The sequence below is a fragment of the Odocoileus virginianus genome, chromosome 1 (genome assembly GCF_023699985.2).
Source record: "Odocoileus virginianus isolate 20LAN1187 ecotype Illinois chromosome 1, Ovbor_1.2, whole genome shotgun sequence".
Taxonomy (NCBI): domain Eukaryota; kingdom Metazoa; phylum Chordata; class Mammalia; order Artiodactyla; family Cervidae; genus Odocoileus; species Odocoileus virginianus.
This window is the reverse complement of record NC_069674.1, coordinates 69,054,973-69,078,985: the sequence shown is the minus strand read 5'-3', so window position 1 is coordinate 69,078,985 and position 24,013 is coordinate 69,054,973. Positions and strand designations below refer to the sequence as shown.

General features: G+C 35.1%; 1 protein-coding gene across 6 annotated transcripts in view; it reads left to right on the top strand.

Moving 5' to 3' along the window:
• KMT2E (lysine methyltransferase 2E (inactive)) overlaps nt 1–24,013 on the top strand; it is a 92,869-nt gene that overhangs the window by 12,042 nt on the left and 56,814 nt on the right. For 2 of the 6 annotated variants that reach the window (XM_020907473.2, XM_020907470.2), the window contains exons 2-3: nt 7,212–7,284; nt 10,402–10,586. In XM_020907473.2, the coding sequence (XP_020763132.2) occupies nt 10,516–10,586 (71 nt within the window). In that variant the 5' untranslated portion in view covers nt 7,212–7,284; nt 10,402–10,515. Of the gene's footprint in view, nt 1–5,370; nt 5,487–7,211; nt 7,285–7,740; nt 7,810–10,401; nt 10,587–24,013 lie in introns of those variants that run through there. The other 4 variants (XM_070469387.1, XM_020907472.2, XM_070469383.1 and 1 more) reach the window with 4 other exon arrangements.

Here is a 24,013-nt window from a genome sequence, read left to right as displayed (position 1 = left end):
AAATTGAGAAAGAGTAAATCTGAAATACTGGGGAGACATAAAAGACTGGGTGACTAAATTGACTGAGAAAAGAAGGATTAAAAATAGAACTGGGAGAATAGAGTACTAATAAAAAGAATGGAATGGAAGAAGATAATGTGAAAAGATTCTGTTAGAAAGTTTGAATTTTGCAGTGATGGCAGGTATTTGAATTAATGGCTAGGAATAGGGAATCAGCAATGAATGGTTAAATACAAAATTGGAGACTAATAATGGGGAAGATTGAACCTTAAAGGACAGCCACATTTTCGAGTAATAAGGAAAAAAGAAGCAATTAGAAAAAAAAAAGTTTCCAGAAGGAAATCAATCACTAACATTCTTCAGTGGCAGAGTTTTTGTTTGTTTTTAAGATATGTTCATCTAAAAAGGGAGGAAGGGATTAAATGTGTTAAAGAAAGTGTGGTTGAAACAAGAATAACTTAGGTGGGATTTCCCTGGTGGCTCAGTGGATAAGAATCTGCCTGCTAAGGCAGGAGACAGGTTTGATCCCTGGTCCGGGAAGCTCCCACATGCCTTGGAGCACCTAAACCTGAGTGCCACAACTGCTAAGCCTGTACTCTAGAGCTCGAGTGCTGCAGCTGCTGAAGCCTGAGTGCCCTAGAGTCCATGCTCCCCAACAAGAGAACCCATCGCAGGGAGAAACCCACATGCATGACTAGAGAAGAGCTGGTGCAGCACTGAAGACCCAGCACAGCCAAACACTTAAAAATAATTTTTTTTAAAGAAAGAATAGCTTAGGTGATGTCTTAGCCACTTTGTTCTAAGCTTTGAGAGCTAGATCCCTCTCTCAGATGTAAGTATCTCAGTTCTTGCTATAGAGTGAAGTAGATAATCTGTATATCTAACACTTAAAATTGTGTGTCAGAGTATAAACCAGTGGTTAAAAAATAGAAGTAATATATTCTTTGGGCAGTTAAGAAGGGAAGAGATTAGTGTGTAAGAGGCTGTATAGCAGTAACAGTCTCTGAGTTAACCTAGTCACGTTATTGTTTACAGAGAAGGAAAGCAGTGATCAGGAGGTTGATCTGCTGACAACCTTAAAGCTAGGTTGTGGCAGGGATGTCAAACTTGGGAAGTTGAGACTTCAAGGAAGCGTTGATACCTAAAGGATCCTGGAAGGTTTAATAATATTTTTATTATTGGGTGGGATGGGTATAAATACAGGAAAATGAAAGAGAATGAGCAAGGATATGACAACAGTCACAAAAAGACTGGCATAATCAGTGGATTTATATATTGGAATATTAGAATGGAACAAGGTAACTTGATAATGCCAAGATTAGGAAACCAGTTATTACTGTGAGCTATTATGCTTTTTTAAAAATGCTTTTTTAAAGAGGGCAAAATTAGGAAACTAGAGTGGGCTTTGAAGTATATTCAGTATTTAAGCAAATGTTCTAAAATAGAACACTGAAGCAGATCCTTTATATATATTTTTAAGATCACATCCAGACCTACCTAATCAGAATCTCTGGGGTGAGGCCTACACATCTGTTACTTTCAACTCCTAACCCCATATGTATGAAAAGGGGCACTTTTTGGATCTATGTTTGAGAATCACTGATTTAAAGGTCAAATCAGAATAAGAAGAGCAACTACTTAGAAAATTATTCTGCTAGCCTAGTCTAATAGAATAAAATGTAGACAGTAGGATCAGAAAGATTTGTTCAAATCCTGTTAATTAGATTTGATGCACGTTGTTTTTATATAGGGAAATGAGAGGATTCAAGTCTCAGTCTAAAAGACTGAAAATAGTGATAGAAGGAATACTTAGTTCATGAAGGGTGAGAACATTGTTTTGCTTGAGAGTAGGATAAAGAATGAGAGAATAAAAGTATTGCCAACTTCGTTTCAGTAAAAAATATGCCCTTTCCTGATGACATACTTTTTGTAGGCTAAAAAAGCGAGAATGAACCAGCTTGATAGTCTGTATAGGTTGAGAGACTAAAGATAAATGCAGGATTTTTATTGTTAATTTTGATATTTAGTTGTTATACCTTAATACTACTTTTTTATGAGTGCTTTTGTTTTTTGCCTTTGATAAGAGAATTCACCAATGAAATAAGTTTTTCATGTCACATGTTGACTTAGTAAATATTTCCTTTTAGCTAATGATTTTCAAACTATTCTGCAGGAATTCTTAGGTTTTTAATGAAACTTAACTGGTAGGTGGGAGGATGTGCAGGCAGGGACATTTCCCTGCCACCCTGTTTAACCATAGGCTTAGCAAATAATGAAGTGAAAATGTTTGCTGTGCCCATTAGCAAGTATCATTAATCACTGTGGCCACCTCCCATTTGTATGTGGCTGTAGCCTCCTTGACACAACACTTGAAGTTGAGCTGGCAATCATTGGGAAAAGCATAGGAGATTAAACTGTCTTTTATCCTAGAATAAAAATAGATGATTAGATTTTTGTGTAAGATTTTTATTTGCAGAAAGTTTCTGTCAGTACTCAAAAATTGAAGGTCATAATGTTAATGTCACTTAAATATTTTTAAATTTTGAGGTGATTGTAGATTCACCTGCAATTGTAAGAAATAATAGAAATTCTGTGTGTCTTTTCCCTGGTTTCCCTCAGTAGTAACCTCTTGCAAAACTGTAGTACAGTATGAGCACCATATTGACATTGATTCACACATTATGTTCAGATATCCCGTTTTACTTGTCCTTGTGTGTGTGTATATGGTTCTTTTCATTTTTATCACAGGTATAGATTCCTGTCTCCACCACCACAGTTAAGATACAGAACAGTTTATCATTGCAAGGATCCCTGGTGTTACTCTCTTAATATTAATGCCACACTAGTCTGTTCTTCATTTCTATAATTTGTCATTCAAGAATGTTGGATACATGAAATTATACAGTATGTGTGACATTTTGGGGATTAACTTTTTTTTTTTTTTTAATGAGCACAGTTTCTTTGAGAGTCACCCAAGTTGTTGCATGTATCTATAGTTCATTCCTTTATATTTTGCTGAGTAGTGTTAATGTTATTTTCCCATTTCGTAGCTACCACATAGAACATGCAGCTTCAGACTTTTCCTTTTAAATCTCCAGAACATATTGTCTTCTCATTTTCTTTTGTTTGCTTCCCTGTTTTCTCTTATTATCTCAATCCCCAGCTCTGTTAGGACTATTATAGGGAGCACCATTTTAAAATTACTGTTGTAAATAACAGGGTTTTTTTTTTTTCTAACTGAAGGAAGGTTTAGAACCCATTGAAGTATGTGGTAATGAGTATACTACTCATTACTTTTATACATAAAAATAAGATATTAAGGAATTGGGAAGATGTGATTCTTAAATTTAAAGATACATTTTTCTTTTGTGTTTGTATATCAAGTGGTACATTCTAAGTAGATAGTCGTGGGCCACATGGCAAGTAGAAAGTAGGATTAGGTAACAATTTAGAATGAAATACTTCTGTTACTTACATACTGGAGTATGAACAAAGGCTAAACTCATTCTGAGAATTGTTTGTGCATTTACAAAGTATAAAGTTGTACATTTATACCCAGAGACTCTAAGCAGATGCTAATCACTGAATTGCATAAAGGCTGAATTTTACTAGATTTTACATTAGAGTTTAGCGATATCCAACACCTTAAGGAATGATGAACACTTTTAAAATAATAGCATGCATTAAAAAACTGGATAGTATTGAAAATGTTTTAATTCAAGGTTGTTTTAGGGTGGTAATAGAGGAGTATACCAGTAGTTTGACAGGTTGAAAATTGGTGTTTAGAATAGCTTCTCCAGACCCTGTTAGAAAGAGTGGTACCCCGGACAGATAGTTCAGTATATCATATTCACTATCAACATTTCTTATCATTATAGTATATTTGTTACATTCTGTGAACCAACATTGGCACATCATTAACAACCAAAATTTGCACTAGGGCTCACTCTTTGTATTTATGTTGCTTTTTTTTTTTTTTTTGAGCTCTTCGAATCTCTAGTGAGCTAAAGATAAGGTAAACTGGGTTGCAAGGTAAGCTATGGTGGAGTACTGCCAGACATTAGCTGATTTTAGAAAGTCCCTCGTTCTTAACTATAGGGGTGGTTTGGTGCTTATTGGGAAGTTATCATGAGGGCTGGCATTGGCTTATTCTTTAAAGAATTTAATCTCATTAAAGCCAATCTTGTTTTGACAGAAATTTTGTACAAAGGATTTCAAGGGCCAGATGACCTAGTTATTTTAAACATTACTCTGTATCGGTTTTTATTTTAAGAAATTAATTGAAACAGTACGTTTAGAGTTTGTAATAAAGAGGTTTGACTGTTAGTTTTTTAAGTGCAGCTACTTCTGCCACATTCTCTGAATTTGCAGTTCATTGCCAGAAGCATCCTTTCTCCTTTACTGACAAAAATGGACTCTACAATAGATCAGAAACTCCTAATAGTTTCATTGACTTTTACAAGTATAATAGCTGAGAATTGTTCTACAATACTTTTTAAAAAAATTATCATTATGGTTTATTATAAGATACTGAATATAGTTCCCTGTGCTGTATAGTAGGACCCTGTTGTTTATTTTATATACAGTAATTTGTATCTGCTAATCCCAAACTCCTAATTTATTCCTTTCCCACCTCCCCTAAATTTGTTTATGTCTGTGAGTCTGTTTCTGTTTTGTAAATAAGGTCATTTGTATCATATTTTAGCTTCCACATATGCCATCCGGTCCAATACTCATCTTTTAAAGACTTTTCCTAAATATTTAATTCCTAGAAATATTATCTGGTAGTCATAGCTTATACTTAACTGAATGCCACACAGAATCCTTGAAACGGTACAGAAATATGTTCTGTGATTATTTCTATTTACAGGTGAGAAGCTAATGCTTCAAGAGAATAAGTAACCATTATTAATAAGTGGTAGAGTATGAAAACTAAAGCATTGCTAATTTGATACTGAATTTATTACTAAAATATATAGTGAAACTCTGTGGAACTCTCATATAGAAACAGAAACTGTGCTTTTTGAACATTGAATTTTATATATAGGTTTCCATTTTTCAAGTAGGTCCATCTGCATTAATCCTGACTACCAGAAGAAAGGTTTTTCTAAAGTTTATTTGCACCAAAACTATCATAGTGCAAGTTGAATTGATGAAATTTTTTATCTCTAGGAACAAAATTGTTATCAAAGGAGACTCAAGTTAAAATTCAACTGGTTTGATAGGTGGTCTTTGTTTAATATAGCTTTGTATAAGGAATTGAGTATACTTATGTATATACGTTGTTGCTGTTTAGTCACTAAGTCATGTCTGACTCTTTGTGACTCCATGGACTATAGCCCACCAGGCTCCTCTCTCCATTCTTCCCAGGCAAGAATACTGGAGCAGGTTGCAGGCGGATTCTTTTCCACTGAGGCACCAGGAGTAATCTCAGATTTGGAGCCTGGTTTCCTTAATTTTCGGGTTGCTTTCAACACACTAGCAAGGCATGTGTTTGTTCCTGAAAATAATAGGGAATTTGAATATTTTTATCTTTCTTCTGAATGCTTTGTACTGTCACCAAAATACTCTTTTAAGCACAAATTTTAGGCTTTGAGCCTGTGCGTTATTACTATTAAAACACTATTTCATAGTGTTTTAATGCATTGTTGTGGGAGAGGTGTAAGTTTATGAAGTAGATGAGGTTTGTGGCGGGGGAGGGGGTGGGGGGTGGGCGGGGAACTAAGTAGATTTTATTAACTGTTATTTAATGAGCCAGAATAAATGTAGTCCAGATGTTCTGCAGTGAAACACTTACGTAGTTATTTAATTTCTCTTCTTCTTGAGAGAGGCAATTGTCAGTTTCTCCCCCTCTAGCTGTAAATTCTAGATTATTTATTTTACCAGTCATCTGGCAAATTTTAATTTCAGGGAAACTAGTGTGTAGGTTCTAGAGACACCATTAGGGTTCAAAACTTGATTCTTCTAATTGATTATCTGTGGAACTTTGGATAAGTTTAACCTCTCTGCCTTATCTGTAAAATGGGGATAATAAATGTACCTATGCCATAGGCTCATTGTGAGGATTAAGCATTGAAAGCACTCAGTATTTATCATCATTTGTATCATTATATCATTATTATAAGCTGTTTTCAGGACATTTGAGTGCTCTTGGAGCACTGTACTGATACATTAACCCAGTTGGAGAAATATATAATTGATTCTGTTAGGTTTTTAGAATCTGATATTTATCTGTCATTTTGATTATCAAGAAGTATTTTAATGTACTTAGGACTAAGATTTAAACTCTAAGATCATCAGCCTAACCTACCTCTGTTTATAGTTGAAGCCCACAATAGTGAAATGAGGTGCCCAGAGTTTCATAGGTAGTAACTTGGTAATAGATTTTTATCAACTAGTATTCTTTTTTATTATACCTTAGTCAACAGCTGTAAATAAAATTAAAATCTTATATGAATAATATGGACAGTTTAATTTCTGATTTATAAGGAAATCTCAGTTATGTGTCCTCATAGTTTCTTGCAAGTTTTCTTTGTTTCCTTTCTATTAGTAATTGAGCCCAAAATTCACCTGCTTATTCTCTTAGTGTTACATGTCCAAAGTGTCAACATGGATCTACTTTTACATGTTTATTGAGTTCTATCTATGTAAAGTGTTTATTTAAGGACTGAAAGATAATAATAAGTGACCCTTTCTTCAAAGAGATTGTGTTAAATTGAGCTGGGCCCTTTGTTTGTACTTTTAGGAAAAAAATTGTCCTTATTTTCATCCTTCTTGCCTGTTTGGTATCATGTTCATCTTTTCAGTGTTTTTTGTTTTCTGGACCCTTTAACTGGGGTTGCAGCCTCAGTTTTCATTTGTTTCTCTTGTTTTGTCTGCGCCACACAGCTTTGGGGTCGTAGTTCCCTGACCGGGATTGAGCTCATGCCCTCCACAGTGGCGGCACAGAGTCCTAACCACTGGACTACCAGGAAATTCTTTGTAATACTATCTTCCCAGTTTCTTTCCAGTTTGATTTGGTAGTTAGCACTGTTTCCTTAGCCTCTGTTTGTATTCATCTATATTAAAGAGTGAAGAATAAATTTATCATTTTAAGACTTAGCTGCTGTCTTATGAATCCCTTTGGTTTTAGGTTCCATGTTAGAAGTACTGTGTATACTTTTGTGCCATTAATAAATAGCTCAATACTCCTATGTTCACTTGGTTTCTAGGTCTATTCTGGATAGCAGGTTTTGTGAAGACCTGTATTCTTTCTTGGACCTCAGATTTACCAGACATCTCATGGTATTTCCTTTTATATTATTCCTTTAATGGCCACCACTTATTCTCAATATATTTTGTATATATTTAACTTGTCAGTTAGGTAAACCAGGTTTTTGATTCACATATAAGATATGAAGCCTTTGTGGTAGTTGTTTCGATTGTTGAATTGTTTTTCCCTAGTTATGCCTGTGTTATAAGCTCACATCTTTTCTACATCTGTATACTATATTGTCTTTTCTTACTTTTAAAGACACAGTGATCTGACCCTAATGAATTTATGATTTAAGTGCCAGCTGGATTTTTAAGCAGCATGAGTTTTCTGGCTATGTAGTTTTTGATATTAATGAATATAGTGAAATATTTGCCATTTTTATGATCTCAATAGATATGACTTTTTGCCTTCTGACCTCTTGTGAGTAAATTCTGATATCATCTTCTCTGCTGAATCAAACTCAAGCGTCTGTGGTTCTTTTACAGATGTAATGCTGTGTTTATCCTGGGGATGAGCTTCTGTGATTTTAGAAGAGAGGTGCATTTCTGGAAAAGGTGTCATGTGGTTGTTCTTAAAGCACTTACTTGCATAGGTTGATAACTCATTTGATTAATGAGACCAGAGCTGCATTGTCATCGCGGGTGCTCTAATTCATTTACCTGTTCTTTGTAGAGTACCTGTTTCATTCTGTGCGCTGTGCAGGATTTGAGAGAGAGGCAGTAATGACACAAATATAAACTATTGTCTGAAATAGGTTTTTGTGGCATGCTCTTCACTGTTATTTAAAAACAGCTCAAATACAGTGTTAAATACTGAAGATTGTATATTTATGTAAAAATGGGCTGTATGTATGTATGAAAGTATGTATTAAATACATACTCAAATAGATTGTTTTAGATTTGAAATACTACTCAGTTACCTAAAAGAATACATAATTATTTGATTTCTGTTTTCCAGTTTCTGCCTCTGGTTAAAAAAAAAAAAGCATACAACTATATATTTAGCAACATACACCTAAAAGATAAGGTTTCCTATGAGTCAAAAGATCAGCTGAGCTGAAGAAAGCTTCTACCAACTAGATGCTACCAACAAGGAGAAATTTTTTTATTTGTAATTGTTCTTAGGTCCAGGTCTTCAGCATTTTAAAGAAATACAAAATAATATAACATTTGATTTATATATTGCTTGCATTTTATCATTTAGAAATTTTATAATTTTATAGCTTTGTGCAGGTTAATAAATACAGCTTTTTATGAAGTAACTCTAAAACAGTCCCAGGTGCAGAAAAGCAGATAGGGCAGTTGTTTTTAGAGGATAATTTTAATTTGTTGAAAATGTAAAATCATAGCAAACGGTGAACTATAATTACATACTTTATTTTTAAAAACTATTAGAAGATTCTCTTTAAATGAGAACTGGAGAGTTTTTTTTTAATCCACATAGTTTTTTGGTTATGAAATAAGAGCAACTCTTACGTGACTACCACTTAATGATTGCTAAATATGCATAATGCAGTGTATGAAATGCTTTACAGTCATTTTTTCATTTTTTTTTTTTTTTTCACAGAAACTGTATGAGGATGTATCCCCATTTTATAAACAGAGAACCTGAAGCTTAGAATGGTTAAATAACTTGTCTAGCTCACACATCTACTGTTAGAGTGTTAGAGATAGGTTCCACTGCTTACGTTTTTAACTTTCAAGTGCAATTGCCTATTATTGTATATTTTTAATATAACTTATAATCTAGTAGCTCTTCCTCAGTTACATACTGTTTAAAAGTAAAGGCTAGTTTTCTTGGAGAATTCAAACCACTATTACCTTATTTCTCTATTTTGGTGTTTTTTTTCCCCATAAAATATGAGCTCACAATCTGTATCATCTGTGAAACAGGAATTAACCTGAGTAGATATTCTCAAACTTACTTATAAAAATTAAGGGTAAATAAAGAATTGCTATTTGAAGAAATACTTGTCTTCAGTATTTCAGGTATAACATGAGAGGGACAGTTTTGACTGTTTTTCTTGTTTGTATGATTATCTGCTTTGTTCCAAGTTGTACTATATCATTGCTGAAATATTTTAAGTAGATATTTCACACACACAACATACAGCAGGTGTTCTGGGCTTCCCAGGTGGCTCAGTGGTAAAGAATCCATCTACCAATGCAGAAGACGTGGGTTTGATCCCCGGGTTGGGAAGATCCCCTGGAGGAGGAAATGGCAACCCACTCCAGTATTCTTGCTGGGAAAATCTCATGGACAGAAGACCCTGGTGGGCTACAGTTCACGGGGTCGCAGAGAGTCAGACACAACTGAGCACGCATGCACAAACAATTTAAATTGGAAAAATTGATATTGAAGCTGAATATATTTTCTTTACTATGGTAAATTTCTTTAAACATAATTCAATTATGTTAGTTTTTTAATTGTATTAGGAATCATTAACTCATGGAAGAAAACTGGAGAAATAGAGAAACTCCCTTAATATACATGTATTTATGTAGAATAGAAAGTGACAACCACTGTAAAATAATTTTATTACAAATAAAATAGCTTTAAAAAAAATAGATAGTAGAGTAGAATTGTTTCAAATTCTGGTTTTATCCCTTAAACCCAGCAGCTTTGGTTATGTTATTTATCCATTGTTACTTTTGAATTCTTTGGTGGTAAAATGGAGATCCTCACCTGAGTTGTGAGGATTACCTAGATTATCCGTGTGAAAGCTTAGTATGGTGCTTAGTTCACAGTAAGTGCTCAGATGTTTGTTAGTTTATTGTTAGATCATTCACTGAACCAGGAAGCCTTATTTTTGGAAAGTGCTTTAAGAAATTCTGTTTCATCTTTCAAAATGAATAATATTTGTTGGTTCCTTACTAAGCAGTATGCCTTAGTAATTCCACTTGTGGCACCCTAAATTCATTCCCTGAGGAAGATTATGATTCAGAAACTTTTCTTTTGAGCATAATCTCATAACTTAATTCCAGAAAAATGAACAAAATAGAGACTCCCTAAGCAAATTGCACTGATACTGATATTTTAATAAAGAATGCTTGCTTTATGTATTTTACTTTCCTTTATTATAGGTTGACTGTTTCTGAGAATATGAAGATGATTCTTAACTTCTGACTCCCTTTTCTTTTAAACAGGGTTTGTGGATGCACTTAGATGTTTGCAATGAGCACTGTGGCTGGCATGCCCCAGTGTTTTGGACACCAATGCATAGGACTCCATAGTAATCGAATTTACCAGAGGCGAACGTCATGAGCATAGTGATCCCATTGGGGGTTGATACAGCAGAAACGTCATACTTGGAAATGGCTGCAGGCTCAGAGTAAGTATTGAAATCATAGGTACTTTGGATAGGAAAGAGCAAAATACTTCGTATAATTATTTTAGCACAACCAAGCAGTTCTTGATTTGCATTTATATTTTTCTCATTTTAGACTCTTGGCTAAAGTAAAATCTCAGAAGTTTAAATGCAAAAATTCCTGTAACTCTAATTACTTTTTGTAAAGATCTTTTGAGCCAAAATTCTCTTTTTCTGATTCTTTTTGTCTCTTCCATTTGCTGACTGTTGACAGCAAGCATCAAGATAATAGGTTGTTTTTTAAAATGGTGCATCTGTCTTGTTTATATTGGAAAATTAATTTGGTTTTCAATTTGAATCTTTTTAAACGTAATGTCCATTTAAACACCGTTACCCCCCCCCCCTTTTTTTTTAAGTTGAGTTGAAAAATAAAATTCCAGCCAGTTTTAAATAAGAAAAAGGGAGTATTTCCTTCTAGATGAATGTTTTGGCACCTTTTGCTTTTGTGGGAGCCATTTCTGAGGGATTTAGCGAAAGGTTCTTACCTTGCCTCTAGACTATTTGGTCTTGGCAGTTGTGTTGGATAGATTTTCTTTTATTTTGAAAGACCACTATGTTAACACTGAATTACTGATACAAAAATTGATTGTTTTTTGAAAATTGCAAAAGGTTCATGTGACAGTGTTGGAATACCTAAAGAATAGAAAGATGTATGTTTGCTCTCTGATTCAGTATATAGTTGAATTGTGTTAAATGGGACACTCATTGACCAGAAAGCTGAATTTAACTTTTTTGAAAAAAAAAAGGAAATTTATTTCTTTTAGGGCTCCTAAAACTGGTGTGTAGAAAGGACAAAAAACAGTTAATACTCTCCGTTTGCTGGCATTTCAAATGGTCTAGAAATGTTTTTACCACTCCCGCTTCTACCATTAGGAAAGACTCAGGGGTGCTCTCTGATATTTCTATAATATGTTACATAGTCCATTTAACTGTATGACTATTATAGTTTTTAAAAGCCTCTCTTTTTTTGCACTATGTGTAAGTTGTTTTTGTTGTAAAATAATGGATTCCCAAACAAGGGTACTCTTGTGACTGTTGATTGACATTCCTTCTGCCCAGATAGGCACACTCCTAAGGAAGAAAAAAGAACCTGGAAGCAGGGCTTGACAGGCAAGTGGGTCCCAGACTAAACTACCAGTTTTTCTTAATGCATCTGATAGATGCAAATCTATATCTGATGATCGTTATAGGCGTTTATTGGTAATAATCAAAGATTTTTTGCTTCCTAAAAAATTCACCTTGACAGTTTTTTTAAATTAACCTCATAAGCACTTACTGCAAAATGTAATTTATGAAATATTATTTATGTATGAGATAGGAATTAGTTCAGTATACAATGTGAGATGCTCCTTTGTCTTGTTTGCATGTTTAGTATGTATGCTGTAAGGCAATTCACAAACAGAATAAAAGCCACATATTAATTATACAGTTAAAACAGAATGAATAATATATTGACAGCAGTTTAGGGGAGAGCTTTCTGCCTGTGTTCTTTATTAAATGCATTTATAAGAGTGTTTATAGAATAATAATGATTTATATTGTTGAGCCAAATCTTTCCTGGTACAAATATGGGCATTTTTATTATTAGAAAATGATCAACTTGTAGGTAATTACAGAATGACTATTTTTTTTAAAGAACATTTATGTTTTAGGAAATTATTTTTTCTATTCCACATACAAGTATGTGTCCCTTGGATATAGTATCCCTTACTCAGTGGACACAAAAAGTATAACTGGTACCAATTTCTACTATGAGACAACTATCAGAATTTTTGTGGATAAATTTTCAAACTTAAAAACTATATATATATATAAAAACTATATTTATATATATAAAGTTTTTAGAGCTATTTTCATAAGAAATTTTTATATAATGTTTCCTTTTTATTTCAAATATGTAATCAGAAGATACTGTACTTGTATTGGTGCTGGATGCTGGGGAAAGGGCACATGGGACTTCCCCATATATTTCTTTATTAATGTCCTGTGCAGCTACATAATTATTCCAAAATATTTTTTTTTAAGTACTGAATTTTGTTATGCTCATGTAGCTATATGATGTTATTAATTATATATTAGTTTTATATATATGTAAATGTTTATTTGGCTGCATTGGCTCTTAATAGTGGCATGTGGGATCTTTGATTTTTGCTGCAGCACACAGGGTCTTCAGTAGCCACATCTGTGGCATCTTTTAGTTGAGGCATTCAGGTTCTTCAGTTGCGGCATGTGGGATCTGGTTCCCTGACCAGTGTTGAACCTAGACCCCCTGCGTTGGGAGTGTGGAGTCTTAGCCACTGGACACACCAGAGAAGTCCCTATTAGTTATATTTTTTAAAAACACTGCTAAAATATATCACTCATAGATTAAACTACTATAAAGTTTAGGGATACTTGATTGTTGAGTGAATTAGTTTACTGAACCAAATTTATACTCATTTCTAAGACTATAAAGGGGAATTTATTTAATCACAGTTCATCTAATTTGAGTTCATCTAGATAGAATACATGCTATCTGTCACATTTTATAGATAGGAAATTGAAGGTCTGGTTCAGGATCTATAATAATGGACTTGCTATACTCTAGTCCAGTATTCCCATAGGCAGTAACGTTTCTTCTTGGATTATCGTGTCTCTGAAATAAAACTCATTAGTCCAGCTTCTCTGTTACATATTTGTTTTCTTGTCATTACTAGGTTTTTAAACATCTTGGATTTGTCTTGCCTTTCCTGCAGAGTTAGGGATCTTGTATTTTGTTTTTTTCTGTTCCCCATTACCTTGCCACGAGTTGGTTTTACACTTCCAGAATCTTTCAATTCAAACTAGCCATATTTCAAGTGTTCTATTGCATATATGTCTAGAGGCCATTGTATTGGATAGAGAAATTCTAGGCTAAATGACAACATATAGGATCTCAGAAGAGAAAAGAACAGTGAAGCCTCGGCTAGTTATGAAAATTATGAGATCATAACAGTCTTTCTTTTTGAATAAGAAAGATAAAGATATGACTACGAGATAGATACTATTTTCAAATACAGATGAGGAAACAAGTCACAGAGCAGAATAGTAGAAGCAGAACTGATTGATTTGTTAATTTTAGGCCTTTTCTATTCTTTCCTAATACTGTTACCAAAAATGACTTCCATAACGTAACTAAGTTATTTTGATATATAGTTCGTGTAAATAGTAGCTTTACTTTTAGGAGTAGTAAATTTATTATAATCAATGACTGCATATAACAAAGATATTTTCAGGTCTCTGCTTCAAGATAAGAAATATGAAAGAAAACCTAGACTCAGTTACCAGTAGATAAATAGGAAAGTTGAGCCAGAGTTCAGCATTTATTAGAATTGTATGTTTTTTATCCTAATTGATATAAATTGACCTCTTCTACTGCTTCTTCTGTCTTTTATGTCAGGCATTCTGTCTGAATTACTAAATTCAGCAAAGGTGATCTTTCTTCCATTGTATATTCGTGCCTCCTTTGTCAAAGATAAGGTGTCCATAGGTTCATGGATTTATCTCTGGGTTTTCTATTCTGTTCCATTGATCTATATTTCTGTCTTTGTGCCAGCGCCATACTGTCTTGAGACTGTGGCTTTGTAGTATAGTCTGAAGTCAGGCAGGTTGATTCCTCCAGTTCCATTCTTCTTTCTCAAGATTACTTTGGCTATTCGAGGTTTTTTGTATTTCCATACAAATTGTGAAATTATTTGTTCTAGTTCTGTGAAAAATACCGTTGGTAGCTTGATAGGGATTGCATTGACTCTATAGATTACTTTGGGTAGTATAGTCATTTTGACAATATTGATTCTTCCAATCCATGAACACAGTATATTTCTCCATCTGTTTGTGTCCTCTTTGATTTCTTTCATCAGTGTTTTATAGTTTTCTATGTATAGGTCTTTTGCTTCTTTGGGTAGATATACTCCTAAGTATTTTATTCTTTTTGTTGCAGTGGTGAGTGGTATTGTCTCCTTAATTTCTCTTTCTGTTTTCTCATTGTTAGTGTATAGGAATGCAAGGGATTTCTGTGTGTTTATTTGTATCCTGCAACTTTACTATATTCGTTGATTAGCTCTAGTAACAAGTGGTGCTGGGAAAACTGGTCAAACTAGAACACTTTCTAACACCATACACAAAAATAAACTCAAAATGGATTAAAGAACTAAATGTAAGACCAGAAACTATAAAACTCCTAGAGGAGAACATAGGCAAAACACACTCCGACATGAATCACAGCAGGATCCTCTATAACCCACCTCCCAGAATATTGGAAATAAAAGCAAAAATAAACAGATGGGCCCTAATGAAACTTAAAAGCTTTTGCACAACAAAGGAAACTATAAGCAAGGTGAAAAGACAGCCCTCAGATTGGGAGAAAATAATAGCAAACGAAGCAACAGACAAAGGATTAATCTCAAAGATATACAAGCAACTCCTGCAGCTCAATTCCAGAAAAATAAATGACCCAATCAAAAAAATGGGCCAAAGAACTAAACAGACATTTCTCCAAAGACAGATGGCTAACAAACACATGAAAAGGTGCCCAACATCACTCATTATCAGAGAAATGCAAATCAAAACCACAATGAGGTACCATTACACGCCAGTCAGGATGGCTGCTATCCAAAAGTCTACAAGCAACAAATGCTGGAGAGGGTGTGGAGAAAAGGGAACCCTCTTACACTGTTGGTGGGAATGCAAACTAGTACAGCCACTATGGAGAAAAGTGTGGAGATTTCTTAAAAAACTGGAAATAGAACTGCCATATGACCCAGCCATGCCACTGCTGGGCATACACACTGAGGAAACCAGATCTGAAAGAGACACGTGCACCCCAATGTTCATCGCAGCACTGTTTATAATAGCCAGGACATGGAAGCAACCTAGATGCCCATCAGCAGACGAATGGATGAGGAAGCTGTGGTACATATACACCATGGAATATTACTCAGCCATTGAAAAGAATTCATTTGAATCAGTTCTAATGAGATGGATGAAACTGGAGCCCATTATACAGAGTGAAGTAAGCCAGAAAGATAAAGACCAATACAGTATACCAACACATATATATGGACTTTAGAAAGATGGTAATGATAGCCCTATATGCAAAACAGAAAAAGAGACAGATGTACAGAACAGACTTTTGGACTCTGTGGGAGAAGGCGAGGGTGGGATGTTTCGAGAGAACAGCATCGAAACATGTATATTATCTAGGGTGAAACAGATCACCAGCCCAGGCTGGATGCATGAGACAAGTGCTTGGGCCTGGTGCACTGGGAAGACCCAGAGGGATCGGGTAGAGAGGGAGGGGGGATCAGGATGGGGAATACATGTAAATCCATGGCTGATTAATGTCAATGTATGGCAAAAACCACTACAATATTGTAAAGTAATTAGCCTCCAACTAATAAACATAAATGGAAAAAAAAATAAAGAAGCAAAGGTGAGAAACCCTTCTGGAGCTGAGAAGTGGGAAGAGGTATTAAGTAATTTAAGGAGTGTTAAACTGATTCTTTCCTAGTCTTTTTTAAAAAAGAAAAACCAAATTACTTTTTCTCTCAGACACTGGGAACATGATTACTAACATTGTATTCTTTTTAACGTTATTTTTACTACCAAATATTCTTTAGAAATCTTTATAATGAGATTTTGGGTAAATATGTGTATTTTGGGGTGAGGTGGACAAATTAGTAAACGTGACGTATCTAAGTTACAGGTGAATTACTTTGGAGGAGGGCTTTTAGTGCTATGACTAGGAATACAGTAAATGCCTCTTTATTGACTGAGAGTACTAAAGGGAGATATTTAGGTTTTCAGTTTTGTTCTGCCACTAATATACCAGTGAGCCCTTAAGACAATTATTGTAGACTCTGGTATCTTCATTTAAAAAGGAGGTCTTGAAGTATTAATGTGGCTCTTTTTGACTCCAGATTTCTGAGATTCAGTACATTTTTACTGCCTGTATTTTGTTTATAGTGTTTAATATTAGGTTATCTCAGTGTTACTAGAGCCATCTGCTGACAGAATTCATTATTAGTTTGTTGAAATATTTGTCTGCTTGTAGTCTGAATTTATGTAATTAAAGATACTAAAATGTTTAATGTATAATGAAATGTTTTCAGTAGCTTTTTACTTGTGTTCCACTGGTATTTAATGTTTCTGTTCATGATTTCTTTACACTTTTTATTTGTCAAGAAACTAATACTTTTGCTGCCCTTAAAAGTGTTAATTTGCTTATCCTAATTTAGAAGTGCTTTCATTTAATTGTGATTTGTTTTAATGTTCAAAAGAAGGTTTTGAAGTACTGTTCTTAGTTCTTATCATTGTTTAGAACTGTTGAAATTTCTCATTTGCCTTATTATACTTAATAATAAAGTTTTTCAATATTTTTTTTTTCTTGTCTGTAACACAGTGTGTAAGCAGCTGTTATTCCCATTTTACAAAAGAAATGCAGCTCAAGGAGATTTAGAGACTTCCCCCAAGGCCACATAGTTAGTTAACCAAAAATAAAGAGTTAAATCCAGGGCTGCTTGGCTCCAGATCCATTTGCCACATAGATCAAAAGAGCTGTTTTGTTAATTGATGAGTTAAATGAGGTAAAATGCCACATGTGGTAAACTGAGAACAGTTGTCACACCAAATCTCTCCATTTAAAAATTTTTCTTGTATGCTATTGTAATGTGTGTAATTTTAATATATCTTTAAAAAGTATTAGGTATAACAAGAATGATAGAAATGTTTTGATCACAAATCTGAAGGAGCATAGTGAGAACTCATGGATATCTTTTATATTCATTACTATAAGAGGGAGCCGTTCTGTCCATGTGCAATTACGGATACCCAGGTGTCTGTTATTAAATGTTTTAACTTTGAAAGAAAAACTAGAGATTTCACTTAAAATACTCATATAAACTTCTCATTAAAATACAACTGTATTTTGAAGGTTTATATAGGGAAGAAATTAAAATTTTGATGAGGAAGAAGGAAATCATAGAGGTCCAGTTTCAGGAGGAACCAGAGTTATTTAATCAATCATTCTAGCCTTTTTCTCTAAATTCCTCTCTTAATTTTATGATTGGCATTTCTCTCTGTTTAGATCTTCAATTCACCTGACTGCTTAAATGTCTACACTAAAATATATAATGAATGATAATTTATGATGGCTTTTTAAAGAATAAGGATATTTTGGTATAAACAAATACAATTTTAAATTTGTAAAGTGGTTCCAGGAAAATGTGGCAACATCAGGTAGATTACTGCAAACAAAATGGTAGTTGTTCTGCCTTCTGAGTTGTCAATAATAATTTAGGACTGTAACACATTTAAAAATGACCTTTTTTCATTTTTAAGAATTGAAATGTTATATAAATAATTTAAATTTTAATGCCCAAATTTGTTCTCCATATTTGTAAAGTTTATGAAGTAATGACAGTTAAAGTGGTATAGATTCAGAATTACCAGAAATGAGGCTTTGTGTAAGTCTAATAAAATAATACATGGTACCACTTTTTAATACAGAAAGGAGGTAAAGCTGTTTACATCATTAGGTCATTAATCCATAGACAGAATGGCACTCTGATAAATCTCACAGGACGTGGGAATAATGCAGTTTGATAGGAATAGTACTAGACCAACCTAAGAGAATCTAGGCTTTAGTATTTGCTTTGTTATTACAATATCATGTGACTTAGAATTAAGACTTGATTTTGTAAATGTGAAATCTGAAATCCAGAGTGCTTGTTTCATGTCTCATGGATACACAGTGACTTAATGATAATCAGTTTGTGGCACTTAAATCAGTCATCTCCTGGTGTATAATAATACTGGAGGTTGAACAATGGTGATATTTAAAATACCTTCTAGAACAGTTCCTGAATATCATTTTTGGAGCAGCAGGTACTGTTTTCCTGAATAGTTCTGTCCTACTACACTCAATGTCACAACAGGCAGAACTCAGCGACTGCTTCTCCACCCCTTGCTTCATGACAGCATTGTCTGGGAATCCAAGAATTGCCCTCCACATTACACCTGTATAAACTCAGCAGAAGCAGATCTATTAACACTAATTTTAGGCCAGAACAAAACTACTTCCAGTCTGAAGGAAAGAAATCCATATTCTGCCACTCCCTTGGGGCCATCTGCAAAGCATCCCCACTGCATCTTTGTTCTACCTGCTCCACTAAATTAGTCTTAGCAACAGCATTTTACCTTTTCTAACACCCAGTATCACCTCACAGGGTTAGAGGTAGGTTCTAAGAGTGGTTATTTCAGATTAACTCTTGACCCTGTGTCAGTATTATCTGCACCTGTCTTTCTTTTGGTTCCTTGGGCACTGTCTCAAATGTCAGTCTGTTCACATGCTTGAATGCTTGCGTCCTTCGCTCTTCTTCCAACTACTCCATACAAGTTGACTTTTACTTTGGCCATGCTACTGGCATGTTGAAGCTAATGCATAGTTTTCAGGCCTCATATTGTTTATTGTCTCAGGAGGATTTATTACTCTTGATTCTCTGTACCTTTGGCTTTAGTGAAACTAGCCTTTTGTGATTTTTTTTTTTAAATTGTAAAATATACATAGCATAAAGTTTACCGTTTTAACCAGTTTTAAGTGTGCAGTTCAGTAGCATTCAATACATTCACAGTGTTACTGCAGTGTCCAAGGCAAGAGATGACAAAGACTTGGACTAGGGAGAGAAGTGTATTGATTGTAAATGTATATTGGAAGAAGAGCCAGAATTGACCAAAGAATTAGATGTGGAGGGCGAGGGCAAATGAATAATCAAGAACGATACTTTATGGTTTTGGATTAAGTAACTGGCTGGAGAGTTGTTTAAAGAAAAAGATGAGCCGGGGGAAAAGAGAAAACATTTGTGGGCAGAAAAGAAAATCAAGCAAAAAATGAGAAAGAGTGGCCAGTTAAGTGTGGTATCCAGAAAGCTAGCAGAGTTAAATCTTAGGAAGGGAACATTTACATCACGTGCTGAAAAGTCTATTTAAACTACAATTGCCAATGAGTTTGACAGTATGGGTAGTTATTGTGGTGTTGTGAAGCCTGATGTTGAGCACGAATAACTCTTTCAAGGAGTTTTCTAAAAAGAGGAACAGAGAAACGACAAATGAAAGGGGGCAAGAGTTTTAAATGGAATAATAAGACAGCAGTGATCTAATATAGAGGTAGACTGAATATGTAAGACACAGGGAATAGTTGCAGGCAAGAGTAAAGTGTACAGATCTTGAAAAGGTGAGAAGGGATAAGGTCCAGAGAGTAAGTGGAAGAATAGGGTTGTAATACAAAGTGGCATTTTTCCATTTTTATAAGAGAAAAACAATTTGAATGTAAATACAAGATTTTAGATATGGAATTGTGTTCCCAGTACCTAGAACAGTAGCTGGTATATAATAAACCCTCAATAATTATTTATTAATAAATTCCTGTTGATGATACATTTTCAAAGAAAGTTATACCATTAAACTAGTAACACTTGCTAAAGCCATTGAAATCAGAGAAAAATGGTGCTCTATTACAATCAGTTCCTTCCCCAAATTTGCTTTCTCTAAACAAGTAGTCAGCAAACTGGGATCATTGAGCCAAACCCAGCCTGCTGCCTGATTTTTGTGAATAAGATTCTACTGAGACTCAGTCATGTCCACTTATTTACTTGTATTTTCTGGCTTTTCAGGTACAGTAGAGCTGAGAAGTTGCAACAGAAACCATGGTTTGAGGTCTTGAATATATTTACTCTCTGGTTCTTCACAGAAAAAGTTGGTTGGCTTCAGCTCTAAATTTAATTAGTTTTTTTTTTGGCCGCACTGCACGGCATGTGGGATTTTAGTTCCCCAAGCAGGGATTGAACCCACGCCCCCTGCATTGGAAGTGCCCAGTCTTAGCCACTGGACCACCAGGGAAGTCCCTGGTTTAATTTTAAATCCCAAAATATGGGATGTAAAAAAGGGTTTTCTACAACAAACATCTATTTTATAGTCATGAGACATCTAAATTAAGAGTTCTAGTAATATGGAGCGGAGAAGGCACTGGCACCCCACTCCAGTACTCTTGCCTGGAAAGTCCCATGGACGGAGGAGCCTGGTAGGCTGCAGTCCATGAGGTCGCTAAGAGCAGGACACGACTGGGCGACTTCACTTTCACTTTTCACTTTCATGCGCTGGAGAAGGAAATGGCAACCCTAAATCTAAATTAAGAGGTCTAGTAATATGGAGCGGAGAAGGCAATGGCACCCCACTCCAGTACTCTTGCCTGGAGAATCCCAGGAACGGGGGAGCCTGGTGGGCTGCCGTCTATGGGGTCGCATAGAATCGGACACGACTGAAGTGACTTAGCAGCAGCAGCAGTAATATGGAGAGCTATTTGGGTGGAGCTAATGAAATAGATTGAGGATGATTTGGAAGTCATGAACACAAAGGAAATGTTGAAAACTATAGTAGTGGATGAAACCTCCAATGTTTAAAGTACAGACACCTAGAAAACATAAACATTTAGGAGATAGGGAAAAGAAAAATTTTAAACGGAGATTAAGGCATTAAAAAAAATAGGAAACAGTTTGGTACTTTCTCAAAATGTTAAACAGAATTACCTTATGACCCAGAAATTCTCCTAGGTTTATACTCAAAAGAATTGAAATCAAAGGCTCAAAACAATATTTGTATACCAATATCCATAACAGCATTACTCTCAATAGACAAAAGGTCTAACATCTCAAGTGTCCATCAACAGATGAATGGACAAATCAAAATGTGGTCCATCTATACAATGGAATATTAGCCATAAAAAAGAATAGAATTCTGAAACATGGTATAAAATGGATGAAACTTGAAAACATTATGCTAAATAAAATAAAAGACATAAAATAAATATTTTATGATTCCATTTATGTAAATTGTCTTATGTTGTGAAGAGTATGTTGTGAAGAATCGGACACAAGTGAGCAACTGAACTGCTGTAAGTTGTCTAGAATGGGCAAATAGAGATAGATAGTAAAGGTTACCAGGTGCTTGGACCTATAGAAAGTAAGAGATATGGAACAAAGTGTCTGTTTGAGAGGATGAAAAAGTTTGGAAACAGTAGTAAAACATGAATCATAAGGCTTGAAGGTCTCTTTGTGAACTCTGAAACTTACTACATACAAATATTGTTGAATGCTCACTATCTTAGTTAATTCTGTTTCATTTGTTTAGGAGAGGTAGAACTAAAGCTACAAAATTTTTATAGCTTCTTCATGGTAGACAGATATAAGGGGCTATAGAATTGAACAAAATGTCCCTATATGTAAAAAATAACAATGTGATTTCAATAAGTTGAATGGTATAGTTCTTTAAAGTAACAGGTCCAGCTAGTGTCTATTTCAAGTGGAAGTGAAAGTGTTAGTCACCCAGTCATGTCCAACTCTTTGAAACGCCATGAACTGTAGCCCACCGGGATCCTCTGTCCATAGGATTCTCCAGGCAAGAATACTGGAGTGGGTTGCCATGCCCTTCTGCAGGGGATCTTCCTGACCCAGGGATGGAACCCAGGTCTCCCACATTGCAGGCAGATTCCTTATTGTTGAACAGTTCTGGTTAGTGCCTATTTCAGGCAGCTGGGAAATACTAAAAGGCATTAGGAAACTAGCAGAATTAAAACAGCAACAAGACCGAGATTGAAATTTGCTGCATTATTTGAGTGACTGAGTACTGACTATGATAGCATACATTGGGACAGAATATAAAAGTAGGAGGGATATAAAGTTCTCCAGTATAAAAATTTTAACAAGTGATTGTATTTTTTTAAGTAATAGATTTTAACTAGGAAATTTAAATCGTATTATCTTAAACCAATGAATATTAAGTTCCCAAATCTCACAGTTAAGAGTAGGAGTTTAAAATACAATTTTATTTTCTCAACTCTAGAATCTATGTAAAGGTCTCTTTTTGGAAGCTCTTTAGTAATGTGCTATAAATCAAAAACAAGCCCTTGAAGATGACTCAACCTTTGTGTAGCTAAATAGTCAAATTAAAAGTTTCTTTCAGAATTCTGAGCAGTCTTAAATGGAAAAGTCGACTCAAAGAAGTTCAGGATATCATGTAACTAGAAATTGTTGTTGTTCAGTTGCTCAGTCATGTCTGATGCCTTGTGACACCATGGACTGACTGTAGCATTCCAGGCTCCCGTGTCCTTCATCTCCCAGAGCTTACTCAGACTCATGTCCATTGAGTCAGTGATGCCGTCCAACCATCTTGTCCTCTTCTCTTCCTGCCTTCAATCTTTCCAGCAGCAGAGTCAATTTTTTAATGAGTCAGCTCTTCACATCAGGTGGCCAAAGTATTGGAGCTTTAGCATCAGGCCTTCCAATGAATATTCAGGATTGATTTCCTTTAGAATTGACTGGTTTGATCTCCCTGCAGTCCAAAGGACTCTTAGGAGGCTTCTCCAACACCACAGTTCAAAAGCATAGATTCTACAGCACTCAGCCTTCCTTATGGTCCAACTCTCACATCCTACACAACTACTAGAGAAACCATAGCTTTGATTATACGGACCTTTGTCGGCAAAGACCTTGCATTAAAAAACTTCTGTGTCATAGCTTCTCTTCCAAGGAGCAAGTGTCTTTTAATTTCATGGCTGTAGTCACCATCTGCAGTGATTTTGGAGCCCAAGAAAATAAAGTCTGTCACTGTTTGCATTGTTTTCCCATCTGTTTGCCAGAAGTGATGGGACTGGATGCCATGATCTTCATTTTTTGAATGTTCAGTTCTAAGCCAACCTTTTCACTCTCTTCTTTGACCTTCATCAAGAGGCTCTTTAGTTCCTCTTTGCTTTCTGCTATAAGAGTAGTGTCATCTACATATCTGAGGTTATTGATGTTTCTTCCAGCAATCTTCATTCCAGCTTGTGCTTCATCCAGCCAGACATTTCGCATGATGTATTCTGCATATAAGTTAAATAAGCAGGGTGACACTGTACAGTATTGATGTACCCCTTTCCCAATTTGGAACCAGTCTGTTGTTCCATGTCCGGTTCTAACTGTTGCTTCTTGATCTGCATACAAGTTTCTCAGGAGGCATGTGAGGTGGTCTGGTATTCCCATGGCTTTAAGAATTTTCCACAGTTTGTTGTGTTCCACACAGTCAAAGGCTTTATAAAGCATACTCAGAAGCAGAAGTAGATGTTTTTCTGGAATTCTCTTGCTTTTTCTATGATCCAGCAGATGTTGACAATTTGATCTCTGTTTCTGGCTTGAACATCTGGAAGTTCTTGGTTCACATACCGTTGAAGCCTAGTTTGGAGAATTTTGAGCATTACTTTGCTAGTATGTGAAATGGGTGCAATCGTGTGGTAGTTTGAGCATTGCTCTTCTTTGGGATTGGAATGAAAACTGACCTTTTCCAGT